The 19,210-nt window shown below is 43.9% G+C and overlaps 1 protein-coding gene across 2 annotated transcripts in view; it reads right to left on the reverse strand.

The window, feature by feature from the left end:
• KIF6 (kinesin family member 6) overlaps positions 1–19,210 on the reverse strand; it is an 811,696-nt gene that overhangs the window by 541,369 nt on the left and 251,117 nt on the right. For both annotated transcript variants that reach the window (XM_029592929.1, XM_029592928.1), the window contains exon 6: positions 14,246–14,375. In XM_029592929.1, the coding sequence (XP_029448789.1) occupies positions 14,246–14,375 (130 nt within the window). The remainder of the gene's footprint in view (positions 1–14,245; positions 14,376–19,210) is intronic.

Raw genomic sequence — 19,210 nt, forward strand, 5'->3', positions numbered from 1 at the left:
TTAGCTCAGGTGAGTTTTTAGTTACAGGCACTTGGACTACTTTTCTAATTATTGGAACCTCACTGTCGGGATGCCCTAATTCTAATGCATCATTAGTATCCTTTAAAGATACCTCTCTCCGAACCATGCGCTGCTGAGCGACTGTCGGCTTTCCCCTTTGTTCTAGTTTAAAAGCCACTCTATCTCCTTTTTGAAAGTTAGTGCCAACAGCCTGGTCCCACCCTGGATAAGGTGGAGCCCATCCCTTCAGAAAAGCCCCCCCCTTCCCCCAAAAGGTTCCCCAGTTCCTAACAAAACTGAATCCCTCTTCCTTGCACCATCGTCTCATCCACGTATTGAGACTCCGGAGCTCTGCCTGCCTCTGGTGACCTGCACATGGAACAGGGAGCACTTCAGAGAATGCCACCCTGGAGGTTCTGGATTTCAGCTTTCTACCTAAGAGCCTAAATTTGCCTTCCAGAACCTCCCTCCCACACTGAACGCGTGGTTAGCTGCATGTTGAGCATGCTCAGTGTGCCAGTCAAAGTTTCTAGAAACTATGACAAAAGTTTTCCGTGTTGGGTTCCATCTGATAATGTCACCCTTGTGTGAGGGCTACCACCCTGCTTGTCCTTAGAGAAATCCTTTTCTTATTGCAGCTGACTTTATATTACAGTTCCCACTGCTTGTCTGGGCTTTCTTCCTTCTTCCTGAGTCCTACTGCAAACTGTCTGGACTACCACTCTCCCTCTTCCTCCAGCCAGCACTCCTCTCCTCTCTGCTCCTCTCCTGTTCCCCTTTTCCTCCCTTTCCTTTCCACTGCCTTTCCTCCATTCTTCTCCTCTCTCCTTTTTTGATTTCCCTCCCCTCTTCTCCTCTCTGAACAGCTCTCTCCCCTTCCAGTCCAATCTCTTCTTCCCTCCTCTTTCTCCTGCTAAATTCCCCCTCCTCTCCTTCTGTGCATTTTCCTATTTGGAGCAGACCCTAAGGAAAAGTGCTCCTGAGCACATGGCTGTTTAACTCCTGCTTCCCACAGTTGATTGAATATCAAGAGAAGAGTGAGCAAAACAACTGTGAAGGCAAGCTTCATTCTCACACTCTGGCATTTTGCTTTCCTGCTCTTATTGATGGGAGACACTGCTGAACCTGAACCATCTTCCCTCTCCTCCATGGCTCCTCCTCTTGCTGGCAGCATTTCCTGGTCTCTTTTTTTCACCAGAGCAGAATCCAATGTGCGCAGCAATAAATTTGAGAGTATATGAATAATTTTCACTTGCAAATAGCAGCCAAAAAATAGAAAGACAGCTATCCTAAGGAGATCAATAAAAATGACAAATTAAATTTTCTTGAGATGTTTGCCTGGGAGAGATGCTATCCAGTGCAGCTGAGCCCTGGCCTGACCCCCTCTTGTTGATGTCATCGCAGATCCTCCATAACAGAAGACCCGCCGTGAGAAGAGAAGTAACATCTGGGGGGGGGGGGGGGGGGGAGAGGAGTTCTTCCCATCTGGCTCCTCACAGGAAAAAAAGGTGCCTGTCGTGCTTGAGCAGTTTGCATGGGCAGGACACTATCTGGTGAGACCAAGTCCTGGCCCTGCCTTTCCCCTGACATCAATGCAGATACTTCTTAAGAGGAAGCCTACAGCAGGGAATAGGTCACTCCTGAAGAGGATGTTCATTATTTGTGGGTTTGGGAGACACTGTAATTGTGATGTTATTGCTAGAGAGCCTAACTTTCAAACCTATTTGCGGTACAGCATTTGTGTGCCTAAGTGGATGCCCGGAGATTTATGCTAGGATTTTGTAAACCGTGTGGCGGGAGCTGAGGCTTACAAAATCCAATGCAGGTCTGCTCCAAAAGTAAGCACACGTGTTTCAGTACACGCAAAGCACACACTTTCTCTAGATATTTTATAAACATAACATGCACATATTCTAGGTGCTTAAAAATTAGTACATGCGCGTTAATAATCTCAATTTCTATCCGGAGGCAAGAAGTTCCTAAAGTATGTGCATATACCATTTTTAAAATACTTATCTGTGAGCATCACCAGTTTGCCGATGCCTCTGCCAGGTCATGCAGCTTATCTCCAGTTCGCCTAGATCCTCTGGCATTTCACCCTGACCCCCTGCCAGTTCAGCCAGACTTCCCATCCAAAAACTGCAGCCATCAGAAGTTAGATTTCACTTGCACCAGTTAACGAGCAGGTGTGAAATTGGTCAGATAACTTCAGTAACGTACACGCTTATCTCTCTTACAAAATAGCAACTACCACGCACACCTCTGAACCACGTTCCAGGACATCCCCTAGACTGCTCCTTTTTCCCGCCAGTAAAATGTACACATGAAATGGAATATATGCGCATACTCTCAAAGTTTATAATAGCACTAGAGTTTCTAGAAACTTTGACTGGCACACTGAGCATGCCCAGCATGCCATGATCCCTGGGGCCACAGAGGTCCCCCTTCAGTCTCGTTTGTAGCAAAAAAGTGCGAGCGAAAAATGAAATAACAAAATATAAGCGGACCCAACTCTATGGGGTGGCGGGTGGGTTTCGTGAGGACTACATCCTGCTGTCCTGAGAGAACACCTGTTACAGGTAAGCAACTCTGCTTTCTCCCAGGACAAGCAGGATGGTAGTCCTCACATATGGGTGATTAGCAAGCTACAGGCTGACTCATATTACAACAGGCCAATAGCAGACAACTCGTGCGACAGGCATAATAATTGGGGTACTATTGGCAATGATGAGGAGCCTGAAATCACAGCAGGTGGTTGTGGAAGGAGTTGGGCATTATACTGGAAAAATATTTTTATTTTATTTATTTATTTAAAGACTTTTATATACCAGTATTAGTAGGGGACATCATACCGGTTCACATTCGAACAGTAGGTTTGGAAATTACATGTTAACAGGGAGTAGGAACTGGGAGGGGGATAGCAAAGTGCAGCCTGGAAATATAGATTAAACAAGAACAGCGAAGTCCTTAACATAAGGAAAATAGAATCACAATTAACATAAGGGGAGTAGAATCACCATATGGAGGCGCATGGGAGAACAAATTGGGTGTAGGTCTATTCAGGGTAGGCTCGCTTGAATAGCCAGGTTTTTAACTTCTTTTTAAATTTAATCGCACATGGTTCAAGACGTAGGTTAGGAGGCTGGGAATTCCAGAGTAAGGGGCCAGCAATAGAGAGGGCACGGTCGTGTGTGGAGGAGAGATGGGCTATTTTCAGTGAGGGTGCAAGTAGAGTACCTTTGTTGGCAGTTCTAGCGGGTCGGGTAGACTGAGGAGCGCTAAAAGGAATATCTAGCCAGTTGGAGTGGTGGGAGTGAAGAGATTTATGTACAATGGTCAGTGTTTTGTAGTGGATGCGGGAGAGTATGGGGATCCAGTGTAGATCTCTGAGGATGGGGGTGATATGTTCATGTTTACGGGTATTCGCAATAAGTCGTGCTGTAGCATTTTGCAGCATTTGTAGTGGTTTTATCGTGGAGTAGGGGAGCCCTAGGAGGAGTGCGTTACAGTAGTCTAGTTTGGATGAGACTGTGGCTTGGATCATTGTGCGGAAGTCTTGGGAGTGTAGTAGTGGTCTGAGTTTTTTAAGCACGTTGAGTTTGAAAAAAACCTACTTTTAGAATGGAGTTGACGTACTTTTTCATATTTAGCTGTTGATCGAGGAGAACACCAAGGTCCTTTACAAATGGTTGCACTGGGAAAGAGTTAAGCATGGGGTCACTAGACAGCGGGGTGGCGGGGGGAGCTTCGGCGGAGATGAGTAGGAGTTCAGTTTTATTCGTATTGAGGGCAAGGTGGAGGTTGGTGAGCAGGGAGTTGAGAAGTATGGGGAAGCATACTTGTCGAGGCCAGTACGGGGTATGAGAATCATTAAACCCCTTGTCCTGCTGTACCTTCACGAGAGTTTTTTGGCTATGAGCGGTATCGGAGGCGATGTATATAGGAGGCTTTTGTTCCAGGGGCGAGCAAAGGTGTCCATGGCTAACACGTTTCTTTGCCTGTGTAGGGAGCAGAATCTGTTCACTTTGTGGTTCAATTCGGACGCAAAGAGGTTGATGGTTGGTTGACCTCAGCACTAGAAGATTTTGCTCGCTACACATGGGTTCAGAGACCACTTTAGGGATGGAGACCGATTGAGATGGTTTGCTAATACATTCGGTGTGCCTGTTAGATAAGTAGCCCGGAGATGCATGGAGTGTGCAAGGGCCCAGGCCCAGATCTGCACAGCTTGCTAGTAGAGCCGATAAGAGCCTGTGCGTCCTGCTTGTTCAAGTACCACCGTGCTGGTGACTATGATTCCCACGGTGATTGGCCCAGTCACTCTCCAGCACCAAGGAAGATGCCACCACTGTCCTGGATGTCGTTGGAGACGAACGGTCACCGTGCCCCTATTGCTCCTGGCGTTGTTTTTCGCCCAAGGATTACACGGGGGCTCTGGTTGAGATCCCGAAGTATGGAGCATTTTCGTTAGTCGAGGGCACTGAGGCATCAATGGAGGTATCGATGGCAGCTTCGACAATATCAACAGCATCAATGGTGGTGTCAATGGCGGCATCAATGGTATCAACGGTATCGATGACAGCCTCGACAAAATCAACAGCGGCATCGACGGCATTGACGGGGGCCTCGACGGCATCAATGGGAACTGTGGATGCCCTGATCCCTCTAGCCCCGATGTACCCGGTGAAAGATTGCAGCAAGGACACCCGCGGGCATCGTGGGGCGGACCAAGTGTGATAGACATAGGGAGAGAAAAAAGAGGGACACAAACGGTTGGTATTCTGGGGGAACCAACAGTGAGGTGATAGGAACCGACCGGAGAACACAGAATAGTACTCACCGAGTGTCGATGAAAATGTACGCGAAGGGAGATCCGTGTAGGTAAATTATTTGTGAAGTAAAATTTCAAGTTTTTCCGAGAGGAAAAGTTGTGAGAAAAAATCTCACAGAGCTCCTAAACGCAAGGCAAACTGCAGCACGGAAAAAAAGAGACTGAAGGGAGACCCCTGTGGATACAGGGATCATGGCATGCTAGAAACTTTGACAAAAGTGTTCCATAATAGGGCTCCGCCTAATGACGTCACCCATATGTGAGGACTACCATCCTGCTGGTCCTGGGAGAAATCTATGGCCTTAATCACCTTTGATGAGGAATACTAAATTATGTTCATCAACAAATTGCCAGCTTTAATTGAAAAAAGGTGGCAGTTATCACCTCATCTGATGTCACAGCATAACACAGAACAATGAAATGGACTATGAAAACTAAAATATTGCTACACCAGATAGGCTCTGTGCGCTCCCAGGAGTTACAGAAAAATCTCTGTCTTTTAACATCTTTACTTGTGTTCAGTTGTTGGCTAATGCTCATGTTGAATATGGTATGCAGTCACACAAAAGCCCTTTCCTTATAGAGGATAATCTCCCACACACATGCAAGTTATTGGGAAAAACAAGCCCTTCTGTCCCTGTGGCCACTTCAAATACAAGTCAGTATGTCTGGAAGAAGTCTTAACTATGCTACATAAAAATGTTGACTGCTCTGATCTTTTTATGTGCAGACATGTGGTACACATATAGCACTCATGAGTCAGTCTATAGCAAAATTGTTTACCTACATTTATTTATTTAGATATTTAAAAAGATTTCTAACCTGCTCTATCCTGAGATCCTTGATGGGGTGCAAAAAAAAACAAACAACAAAAATAAATCATAACACCTCCGCAGGATATTAAGGAAGCCTACATAATAAGCTTAAATAAAATGCTGCATTTTTACTCTTTTCCTAAATGATATTATACAAGTACTGGCTCGTATCACGTTCGGAAGTAAGCTCCAAAAGGTGGGATCTGCAATTGAAAACACCCATTCCCTTGTTTCACATAAATGATCAATTCAAAAGAAAGGGATATCTAATAGATTCCTCCCTCAGGACCTCAATGAACATAAAGGTCTATAAACATTTAAGGCTGAGAACAAACTATATGGTGCTTTCCCATAAAATAATTTGAAAACCAGTGACATGATTTTGTAAACCTAATATACCAAAAGATCGGCAGGCAATTCAAGGCATGCAGTACAGGGGAGTTATGCTGGCACATTCCCATCAATACCCATGCTGCTGCATTTTGTACATCCTGTAGAGGTTTTAAAAGCTGAAGCTTGGAGGCCAACATATAATGCATTGCAGTAGTCTAACCCTGAGAAAACCAACATCAATAACCAACTGATCAAAAGTCCCAAATATTAAGAAATGGCTTTAACTCAGCATGCCGAATTTATAGCAGGCACACGGGGCTGCTGGTTTAACTTGAGGTAGACATAAGTAAGAGGAATTAAAGATAATACCCAGATTCCTTATTTGTAAAGCAAAAGGGATTGTTAAATTACCTATTTTCAGAAATGGAGAGATATGTGAACACAGGAATCTAGATATTAATTGCATCTTCTTGGTGTTTGGGTGATTGCCAGGATCTTGTGGGCTGGATTGGCCTCTGTTGGAAACAGGATGCTGGGCTTGATGGACCCTTGGTCTGACCCAGCATGACAATTTCTTATGTTCTTTCTTCAGATATCATCTGAAGCCTATAAGTTCTAAAAGATGCTGAAGTTCCACACATTTGCTTTGTAGATTTTTTCCCCAATGTATAACACCAATTTGCATGTGGTTTATGGCTGTAATGCAGTTATCACACTGCTCAGTGTCTCAGGAACTGCTGATAATGGGAACTGCAAACTGAATGTCATCTGCATAGAGACAGTATATAACAGGTCTGCTAATAACTTGAATAAAGGCCACAAATAAATGTTAAAGCAGGATAGCAGACAAAGTGGATCCCCAAGGCACTTGTTTCTACAGCAATTCAATATGAAGAGGCTTGACCAACTCCATCTTAATGGAGACATCCTGCCACGATGGAGATCATCTGCCACGATCGGGGAAGGCCTGCGCAACCGGCGCCGAGCCCCGCCGGGGGAAGGTCTGGGCTTCACTCTCCCCACCCGGGGGAACCCGGCGACGATAACGCGGCAAAAGACAGATAAGTAAGGATTGCATCTTTAAAACCTAAAGACGCATCTTAACTATTCAAAAACCGCGCCGAAAGGGAGCCCCGCCCCCGATCCAGCTCCACCAATAGGAGCCAGCCCTGAGGGGCTTTAAATCAGCATTACGTCCGGCGCCATTTCCTCCTCTTCATCTGCCACGATCGGGGAAGGCCTGCGCAACCGGCGCCGAGCCCCGCCGGGGGAAGGTCTGGGCTTCACTCTCCCCACCCGGGGGAACCCGGCGACGATAACGCGGCAAAAGACAGATAAGTAAGGATTGCATCTTTAAAACCTAAAGACGCATCTTAACTATTCAAAAACCGCGCCGAAAGGGAGCCCCGCCCCCGATCCAGCTCCACCAATAGGAGCCAGCCCTGAGGGGCTTTAAATCAGCATTACGTCCGGCGCCATTTCCTCCTCTTCATCTGCCACGATCGGGGAAGGCCTGCGCAAACCGGCGCCGAGCCCCGCCGGGGGAAGGTCTGGGCTTCACTCTCCCCACCCAGGGGAACCCGGCGACGATAACGCGGCAAAAGACAGATAAGTAAGGATTGCATCTTTAAAACCTAAAGACGCATCTTAACTATTCAAAAACCGCGCCGAAAGGGAGCCCCGCCCCCGATCCAGCTCCACCAATAGGAGCCAGCCCTGAGGGGCTTTAAATCAGCATTACGTCCGGCGTCGCGCGCCGAAGGAGCGCAACAAAGGGGCAAGCCCCTTTGTTTCGCCCCTTCGTACAGCCCCGAGGAAGTCCCGAGCCATACCCGCGGAAGAATCTATTGCCAGATATATCATTTCGGCGGCCTACATCCCGGCTCCCACCTGCACCCAACCGCTTCCTCCTCCTCCCTGCCGAGGCTTGCGCGATCGGCGCGGCCTATCCGGGGCAAAAGCCTTCTCACCAGACACTCGAGGTGAGACGTGCAGGAGAGACGGGGGGCAAAGAACAAAGATACCTAAAACGAAACTAAAACTAATTAGCCACCCCAGCAGCACTCATTCAGCCTCCAGCAGCACTCATTCAGCCTCCAGCAGCACATCCAGTCTCCAGCAGCACTCATTCAGCCTCCAGCAACACATCCAGTCTCCAGCAGCACTCATTCAGCCTCCAGCAGCACATCCAGTCTCCTGCAGCACTCATTCAGCCTCCAGCAGCACATCCAGTCTCCAGCAGCACTCATTCAGCCTCCAGCAGCACATCCAGTCTCCAGCAGCACTCATTCAGCCTCCAGCAGCACATCCAGTCTCCAGCAGCACTCATTCAGCCTCCAGCAGCACATCCAGTCTCCAGCAGCACTCATTCAGCCTCCAGCAGCACTCCAGTCTCCAGCAGCACTCCAGTCTCCAGCAGCACTCATCCAGTCACTCCAGCAATCAGCATTCGTCCAGTCACTCCACCATCCCTCTAGCAATCTTCTAGTCACCCCAGCATCCAGCATTCTTCCAGTCAATCCAGCATCTAGCACTCATCAAGCCACTCCAACACCCAGTAGTCATCCAACAATCTTATCCACCTGCAATTTCTTCGTAAAAAGACAGCATGCTACAAACTTTCCCCATTCAGATCATCCCTCACCTACTCACCCACAGAGCGAATACACCCGTGCTCAATCCACGATCAAAGAGATCCCTGATTCCAATCATGATCTCCCCTCTAACACAATTCCTAGGATTATCTCTAATCACCTTAACCCTTTTCAACTCCCAGTCGCTCTCAAAAAAATCTCATTTGCTCAACGACCTCCTCCTGGACACCCAACCGGACATCTGTGCCATCACAGAAACATGGCTAAAAAACACAGACACCGCCATTATTAACCAGTTGCCAACACAACAATATGACATCTTCTCTATCCCCAGACCTAAAAAAAGAGGGGGTGGAATAATGTTAATAGCAAAAAAAGAACTGAGACTGTCCCAACAAGCCTTCAAATCGACGACCAAATTAGAAATCGGACTATTCAAATCCTCCCAGCTTCAAGTCTGCCTTATTTACGCCCCCCCGGGGCTCCTAGAATCCGACCCTTCTCCACTCATCGAAACCATAGCCAAACACATCAACACTAACTCACCGGCTATTATCTTAGGAGATTTCAACATCCATGTTGACTCCCCTACCCTATCATCTAATTGCGAAGCTCTTCTCCTTTCTCTCCAGGCTATGGGATTCAAACAAATTATAAACAACCCCACACACAAGGCAGGCCACACGCTTGACCTGATATTCACTAACGAAACCATCTCGCCCATCACCCCTCCTTCCTGCTCTCCCATCCCCTGGTCAGATCACTCGATGATAACTACAAAATTATATATAAAACAAAAATTGACCCCTATTGTTACTAAATCCTCGATCCAGTTCAGGAAACCCTGTTCCATGGACACTCTCAACAACAGCCTGGCCGAAGAACTAATTAAACTGGACTTCTCAGATGCGGATACCGCTATGAACTCCTGGCAAACTATTACACACTCAGTAGCTAACAGAATTTGCCCTGTAACAACAAAAGTTATCAACCCAGCCCGCACGAACAAGAAACCCTGGTTCTCAACCGAACTAAGGAAACTCAAACAGGATCTACAACACAAAGAACAACGCTGGCGGAAAGATTCCTCCCCTTCCTCACTTGCTTCGTACAAAACTGCAATGAGCTACTATAGGACATCCATTACCCGCACCAAACGAGATTTCTACGCCAAAAAAATACACGGCTTCTTATATGACCCTAAAACTCTGTTCTCATACGTAGCTGCCCTTACCACACCTATGCCCCTTACCATCCCAGAAGAAGAAGCCCAGAACAAATCTACAGAGTTGGCTATCTTTTTTGATAACAAAATCAAAAACCTTCTTGCCCCCCTGGCTTCAACTAACATGGCTCCAAACCCTTCGCAACCATTAAGCCTCGCAACTAATAACCCTCCACCAAATATCCATAGACCGTCACTAGAAATTCTTGAACAGACATCCTCCCTGGAAATTGAATCAATAATCAAGAAAATGAAACCTTCCACTCATCCTCTGGACCAAATACCGACCAAACTACTTCTCACCATCCCTAACACCATTGCTAAACCGCTGGCAGACATCATAAATTGCTCCCTCAATCAAGGATCGGTCCCGGACTCCTTAAAAATTGCTTCACTTAAACCCTTACTTAAAAAACCCAACCTGGACCCAGCCGACCCTGCAAACTTCCGCCCCATTGCAAACCTACCTTTTATAGCCAAGCTAATAGAAAAGCTTGTCAACATCCGACTCACAGACTACCTTGACTACCACAATATTCTCTACCCCTCTCAATTCGGATTCAGGAAACGCCTAAACACAGAATCCCTCCTTCTTTCTCTAACGGACAACATCCTGATGGGCCTTGACAAGGGACAATCTTACCTGCTAGCCCTTCTCGACATCTCTGCCGCGTTCGACACGGTAAACCACAATATCCTCATTAACCGCTTAATGGAAATAGGCATATCCGGCTCTGCACTGCTCTGGTTCACATCCTTTCTGAACAACAGACACTACAAAGTCAAAATAAATGACAAAGAATCTCACTCCATTCCATCAAACCAAGGTGTACCTCAGGGTTCGTCTCTTTCCCCTACCCTGTTCAATATATATCTACTCCCTTTATGCCAGCTACTCAATAGTCTCAATCTCACCCACTTTATATACGCGGACGATGTACAAATCATAATCCCCATTTCAGACCCCATCTCTACTCTAAATTTCTGGAACAACTGCTTACACGCCATCAACCTTCTGCTCTCGAGTCTCAATTTGGTCCTAAATACTTCCAAAACGGAACTACTGGTTATCTCCCCTTGTGACAACAACCCCCTCGCAAATAATGCTAGCATCCCATTAGCAAACCAGGTCAGAGATCTTGGGGCCACCCTTGACTCTAGAATGAATTTCAAAAAATTCATTAACGCCACAACCAAAGAATGCTTCTTCAAGCTACAGGTCCTGAAGCAACTTAGACCGCTCTTACACTTCAAGGATTTCCGTTCGGTGCTTCAAGCCATACTGTTTTCAAAGATCGACTATTGTAATGCTCTATTACTTGGTCTGCCTGCTTCGTCCACCAAACCTCTTCAGATGCTGCAAAACGCAGCGGCTAGGATCCTTACAAACACTCGTCGCAAGGACCATATCACACCAATACTAAAAATTCTACACTGGCTGCCCATCCAATACAGAATGCTTTTCAAGGCTCTCACCATCATCCACAAATCAGTCTACCAGCAATCCACTCTCCAACTCACCTTCCCACTTGAATTACATACTTCCGCAAGACCGATCAGAACTGCCTACAAAGGTTCGCTCAAGGCCCCCCCCAACAAATCATCGGTCCACAACACTATTCACAAGCGAGCTCTTTCAACAGCAGGTCCACTACATTGGAATTCACTTCCACAAGACTTACGCCAAGAACAATGCCATTCAACTTTCAGAAAGAAATTGAAAACCTGGCTTTTCGCAGAAGCCTACCGCTGAAGGATCTCCTCAACCATCACTGACTCTCACTCCCCCACCCCTCCCCAATCCCTTCCCCCCACCCAACCTCACCCTTTCCTTCTCCCTCTGGACATAACAGGCTAATAACTGCCTAGGACAAACCTATGTTTTTGTATCTTACAGTTTTTGTTGATTTATATATTTATCTCTCTCTAATTGTTTCTTAGTTTAAACTCTGCACTGTCTTCCATTGCCCAGGTTTTATGCTCCCTGTTTAATGTAACTTTACTTTCTACCTTGATGTTAATTGGTTTCCCCTCAGTTACATTGTAAACCGGTACGATAAGACCTAGTCTTGAGCATCGGTATAGGAAAAGAAATTAAATAAATAAATAAATAAATAAATAGATTGCAAAACAACATGAGAAATACCTATAATCAGCCAAGCGTACTAGAAGAATCTCATGATTAATAGTATCAAATGCAGATAATAAGTCAAGCAGCACCAAAATGTACCTCTGATCATCATCAAAACCTTTCTGCACTATAATTAGATTGAAAACCATTTCAAAAGTGATCCAAAATGTCATTTTCATCAAACTCCCAAAGCTGTTACAGGACCACAGCCTCAGTAAGTTTTGCAAGAAATACTAATGAAGAGAGAGGATGGTAGTTGGTAAGAAATGACTGATCTAGACTCGGTTTCTTCAAAACAGTTTATACTGAGGCATATTCCAGTTGGGATGGCAAGTTGACAAAAATAAATTAACCATCTTTGCAAGAGCTTCATCAAGCTCCATTTTAAGTACTTTTAGGATCACAGAAGAGCAAGGGTTTAATAGACACGGTGTACTGTTCACCTGATTTAAATGTTGAATAATCTCACTATTTGAGACTGACTCACATACCCCCAAGTTTTGTCACCTATTTGTTCGCATCTACTGAGAGATTTGGTCGTGTTGGAAACTGAGCAGCTAAATCAGCAATTTTATCATGAAAGAAAATTACAAATTTCTCAAAGTCAGCAGGTAGTCAGCTCCTCCTGGATTACCATGTTCATCAGTGGTTTTACAGTATAAAATGTCTCCCGTGAATAATTGCCCGAGGTTAGTATCCTAGCAGAGAAAAACATTTTAGACTCATTTTGTAAACATTTGTATAGAGACCAGCAAAAATTATAAACCGCGAGATTACCAACAAAGCTACCTTTCTGCGATCGCCATTCAGCTCTTCCTAATAATCTCTTTTCGTTTTTAAACGCTTAATTAAACCAGGGTGCCAAACATCATCTTTGGGGGTGCAAAGCCTTTCAAGGATGCAACTTTATCTAAAGCATTTAACAAAGACCCACTCCATGCCTGTACGTGAGTCGGATATAGTTGCAACAATCAATCTAGCATTAAGAGCTGGTGCCCATTCCTTCCATTACTGAGCGAGCGCAATACTGGCGATGCCAAAATATATATGTGACGATGCCAAAATATATATGTGACGATGCCAAAATATAGGCCAAATAGAAGCTTGCTTTGGGGTCATGTGCTGGCATAGGGGTGCCTCCATGGCAATCTGCCTAAGGAAGCCACAATCTTAAATCTGGCCCTGAATATGGGCACACTTGAATTGGATCGACTCGGGTGGAGAGGCCCTAATCATTTTAAACATACTATAGCAGGGGTTCTCCAGGGACAGCAAGACAAATCAGCACAAGTGGGTGATGTCATTCGATGGCACTGCCTCTCTCCGTCTAAGCTCAGTAATCATTTTGAGGGCATGCACAGGAGCGCCTGTGCTGCAGCCCCATGTGAATCTCCCGAGTTCGTCTTCTAGATAAATTTCATCTCTACAGGGAGGGAGAGTGGGATTGCATGGCCGATTTATCCTCATATCCACAAAGAACACCCATTACAGGTAAACAATTTTGCTTTCTCTGAACAAGCAGAACAAATCAACCACACAGTGGAGACTCCCTAGCTGAGGATTGCACAATGGATTGTACTTCATTTACTTAATATGAAACCCGCATAAGAGATTGGTGGGAGAGTTGAAGAGTTTACTTAAAGAGGTCTCTAAGGACTGCTTGACTAAACACACTGTCCATGCATGACTGCTGAGCTAAACAATATTTAGCAAAAATGTGAACAGAGGACCAAATACCATCCTGCGGATATCTTGTAACAAAATAAAACGATGGTCAGCCATTGTAGCTGTGGTGGCCACAGTCTGATAAGAGTTTACTTTCTTTGCAAAGTCCATTCCAGCAATCTTATAACAAAAGGAAATACAGTCTGATAGCTAAGTTCAGGTCATATGCTGCTACTGCTACTACAAATCCTAATCTTTAAAGCCAAAGGAACTGTGCCTTAAAAGTAAAAATAACGAGTCTTTATTAGATAGATCATCTGAGGGCTGTCTGATGGTTTCTGTGAAAGGAATTGGAAGTTTTTGTCAAACTCCTGGTGAAGAGATGTCTATATCACTGAAAACGTCGTCCAGATGGCTGAACTTGCCTCATACTCCTACAAGCAGATTTAGGCACAGTGGAAGGGTATCGTGAAGAAGCTTACACTGCTTCTTATATACTCTATAGCAAACCTGGCTCTGTAGATTGCGTCATGTTCCAATATTTTGAACCCAACACCTTTACTAGCAGAACGTTTCATTAGGAAAAGTATTTAAAAATGAACCAATTGCCAGAGCCAGTTTTCATGCACAAGCAAGCCTTAAGCTTCCCACCTCTGCAATCATCCTGTTCGTGTCTCCTAAGAAGAGCAGGTTCAGGGCCTCCTCTTCACTGGCTGCCTGCTGCAGAGAGAGGTTCTTCAGGTGAATGTTCTGATCTGGGTCTTCCATGATTGTCACCTTCCTGCGAGGAGCAGACAAGCTCAAGTTAGAGACAAAAATAATCGTCAACACTTCAGACATTTTTCTTTGAAATAAGTCAAATAAAGATGCAAACTGGAACATATACGGTATCTTAACAAAGCACTTCCTGCTTGTGTCCCAACTATTAAGCCCTTTTACATGTTTTTTCAATCCTTAAAGCTTTGGAGGTTAATACTCCATAATCTTAAAAATGGCTAACTTATCTGGCTGAAGTTAGCTGGATAAATTATTCTGGATATTCAGGAAGATAAATGATCTGCTGAATATCCCTGAACAAAGTTAACCAGCTACATTTAGTGGGATAACTTTAAACCTAATCTTTGAAAATTGCTGGTTAAATTTAATGATAGCTAGATAATTTTAGGCTTAACTGTCTATATTCAAAAGAATAGTCAGTTAAGCAGCGATAGTGTTTAAAAAAACATTTGATGACTGTCTAAGAAATGGACCCTGCCAGGCCAAGCACCCCCTCACCTGCAAGTACACTTCAAAAATAAAACCTGCATGGGTCCACATAGCAGCACACCCTCCCTGTCACATTTGGCCGGTTGCGGAGTGATATCTCATGGCTGGGTATTTAAACCCAGCTATGACTCCTGCTCCCTAATTTCAAAACAGATCTTCTACCTAGTCGCAGAACGAGTTGCTCTAGCGATATCGACCTCTTGCTTCGAACTTCGACCTGACCATACTTGCTTGGCATCTACCCCCGACTATTGGTCTGCTCCAGGTATCTTCTTACTGCTATCCACCCTGACCTCAGCCTTGTTCCTGGACTCGCATTTGCTGATTGCCCTCGGGACCCACCTAAGTCCTGCAGATCTGTGATGGACATGGTCCGCGGGCACTGGGGGCACCATCGAAAACCCAATGACGGCACTGAAAAAAGAGGCCGGCGCGCAGTCAATGACCGATGGGCATCCCGGTGCAGGAGTCGGGAATCGACTGCGAATAACGAAGGCAAAAGCCAAGGGTACCTTTTTTTTTTTTAAAATAATTAAATACCTACCAAACAGAGAAACCAAATGCGAAGGGGGAGCCAACGCAGAAAAAACCCCGAAAAACCAGCAAAACACTTTTGAGGATTGGGAGCTCTACAACCGTGAGGCTACTGCACCGCGGAAAAGAAGAGACAGAAGTGGGGACCTCGCGTGGATGTGCGGATAGCAGCAGGCTGAGCATGGTCAGTCTACCAGTCAAAGTTACTAGAAACTTTGACAAACGTTTTCGTGCCGGGCTTCATCGAATGATGTCACCCACATGTGAGGATACCATCCTGCTTGTCCTAAGAGAATGACTTTTGCAGAGATGTACTTGGCAGTGATATCCCATGCACCAACTGAGCTGCTTCTTCAACTTCAGCGCCACTGACTTTATGGTCGGCCTCAGTACTGGTGTGGATGTCGCCAGGTTTGGCATAGAATCAGTCGATGCTGTCTTTATCACTAGTACTGAAATCTGTGCTGTATGTATCGGTTTCTTGGAGCACATGGAAGATGATACTGAGGTGATTTCTCACCTCAATGGATCTTTGTGCTCTGAAGGGGACAATCTCTTATTTTTATGTAATTGAGAAGAAGAGATAGATCACAGAATCATATCAAATAAGCATATTTCGACTTCATAGCTCACAAAGGCAAATAAAAGTAATGAATGTATTTTGGTGAATCTGTTTATGGGCAGGTTTGTGGGTCGAGTGGAGAATATTAGTTACTCTTCTCCGTGCACCTCGAGTATCTGCTTTTGATCTGCTCCTATCATCTTTCTTTTTGCCGAATAGTTCACAAATATCATCCTTTATCTATCTCATGCTTTTCCAGAGTATGCACAAATTGAGCTATAACAATTTAAATATTAAAGAATAAAGAATATATAAAAATTAAATTAACTCTGGTTGCGGAAAATTTTACTGTTAGCAAAAAAAGTGATCCTGAACTGTTGGATGAAAGTTGATGCATCAACTGTTACCCAAGGTGGAACATGATACATACCATGTACTTATGAGAAATATATTGAATGGAGGGACCTTTTGTGGACAAAATGTTTAAAGTACATAAACTCTTTTTGAATGCAAACAGGGCAAATTACAACATGCATCTTTAAGTATAAAAACCATAATCAAAGACATTATTTATTTATTATTTTTATTTATTATTTTTCATATACCGACATTCGATCTGAGATATCACATCGGTTTACATTCAGGTACTGTAGATATTTCCCTATCCCCAGAGGGCTTACAATCTAAGTTTGTACCTGATGCAATGGAGGGTAAAGTGACTTGCCCAAGGTCACAAGGAGCGACATAAATAATAAAAAGAACTCAATTTGGTGTAAAGCAGACAATTTACAACAATTATAAATGTCCATTGAAATGCCGCAAGAAAGAAATCTCTGGCGCCAATATTTAAAAAAAGCTGAGCTCTTAAATGTAGGCCCCTAAGTTAGGCTCCTAAATGTAGGCCTCCTATTCATTTATCTATTTATTTATTTATTTATTTATTTAACTTTTTTATACCGGCGTTCCTGTATGACATACAAATCAAACCGGTTTATACTGAAACTGCAAATTTGCACGATGGCAATACATAAAACAGGAAATACAGGTAACTGGGACAAGGGAACTAAGACTATAAAGTCTACACTATGAAAACGGCCCGAGAGACCGCAAATGATTACATAATGAGAAGATATAATCATAAAAGCGCGGTTATATACAAAGAGAGTAAATACATTCGATGAATTACTGGAAAGAGAATATACGTTTGGGTACAAAGGGACCCCGCAACAACATTAACAAGTCTTAAATAAGATTAAATGAATAATCTTTGACATTCCCTAATATACAGCTTAGCATACAAGGATATAAATAATAAATTTGAGAAGGACCCTAACCTGCAGATCTGGACCTACATAGAGGGTAGGTGATCTTATCGAAGAGGGTACAGGTTATATGAGCATTATGGGTACAAGTAATATGGGAAGGATTAACAAAAAAACTGAAAGAAAGAAAGGATAAGCCTGTTGCAAACAAAAGAATGTTAAGTCTCAGGAAATGCTTGGCTGAAAAGCCAATCTAGATTTAGGATCCTAAATTTGGTGCCTAATGCTGAAAATCAGGGCTAAACAATTGTTTTTTTTATAGCCACTCGCTTTTTATTATCCCAAATTTAAGCTTGGAATGAAATTAAGATCCTAAATTTAGGTATGCAGCCCTAGTAAACTTTCAAAAGGGCCAATTTAGGATCTAAGTTAAAATGTTAGAGGTCTAAACTCTTTGAAAATTGGCCTCATCTGTTTTTATGCGAGTTGCTACTATGGCTCTTTCCACTATATGTCTGCCAGAGGCCAAAGGTAATTTGGGTGAATCACGCCATTTGTTCTTTTCATATTGTATGTGAACTAATCCCCCTGACTGACCTGTGCAAATGAATAACAAGGAATGACGACAGCACTGGAATAATAAAGAGAGGCCCATGAATTCTATAGGGAGGATCTCATGCTAGCAGCAGGGATGCCATGATGATGCATTCCCTCTCAAATATGTCCTATTCATAAAACTATGCCTGCTTTAAACAAATAGCACAATGCACAACATGAAATCATGAGGCAGGTGGAATTTGGACAAAAACCACTTTTGGGAAAAGGGTTGCAGGTTATTAATATCCTCATGGAAAAGAGGATTCCCAAAGTCTATTAGTTGCATAACAATACAATGAAAAGCTTTGATAAACCCAGAGATAAATTATTCTGGCGTGAATTAAGGTTGAGGTCAGACACATAGTTTCAAGAAGAGCCAAGAATACTACACATCTGAAAGTAATTGGTTTTTTTCTCATTCTTCTGGCTTTTTTTTTTTTTAGCTTTGCTATCCAAAACTGAACTATTGCTAGGATAGTAGCTTTTCTGTCTGCTTTTATAGGGCTGTCAAACATCAGCCTTAGAACATAAGATGTATCCTTTCAACCCATATTTCAGCAATATTTTGTATTATAAGAGCTCCTGGCAAAAGAGAATTCTCCTGCTTGTTTAGCATGCCAGCTGCCTGCCCAATCCATATTACGTTAACATCAGAACAAGGATCCTATTGAGATGGTTGAGAGGGCTGTCTAACAGAGAGCAGGAGAAAGCTGTCTCTAGACAGGTAAGTATGTTGTCTTTCATGGAGAAAAAAGGGAATATCTCTGAAAGGAATGGCTGTGTCAGGAAAGATGGGCGTGCTATCTGTAAGAAGAGGCAAGAGGGATGGCGCTTAGAAGAATAAGACGATCAAAGTGCTCTCTGTGGGCAGGGTAAAAGTGCTATCCCTTATCAGGATGAGGACTGACTGCGAGGAAATTATAGAAGCAGTGACTACCTCATGGGCAAAGAAGGTAAAATTTGGGCTTGACTGTTAATTTCCTTTTCTTGAGTCCTGCTAGACTAGTCCAGGCAAGTGAGTTTACTGTGTCTTCTAGCCGATAGAGACAGAGGACATCATAACTGGTCATAAGGAAGTAGAGCCCAGGCACTTACCAGTAACCATCTGTCAAAGCTGTGCCGCAGAACTCCACTCCAATACTTCCTAAACTGAAACAAGAGGGGAAGAAACCGCTAACAGCAACTTTTAAGGAGGGGTGGAGAAATAAGAAGGTGAGGTATTGCTTTGGAACAGTTTGGCCTTGGAATTGCATGTTATGTCAGACTATGACATTTTTTGTAATGCATTGAAAACCTGCCTTGTTAAGGAAGCATTTCAGCATTTGAAAACCTAGTGATTCAGAGATGTTTATATAAAGTTATGAGTTTATGTGAGTTGTTTTGTTTTAAACTATT

Source organism: Rhinatrema bivittatum, chromosome 3, assembly GCF_901001135.1.
Source record: "Rhinatrema bivittatum chromosome 3, aRhiBiv1.1, whole genome shotgun sequence".
Taxonomy (NCBI): Eukaryota; Metazoa; Chordata; class Amphibia; order Gymnophiona; family Rhinatrematidae; genus Rhinatrema; species Rhinatrema bivittatum.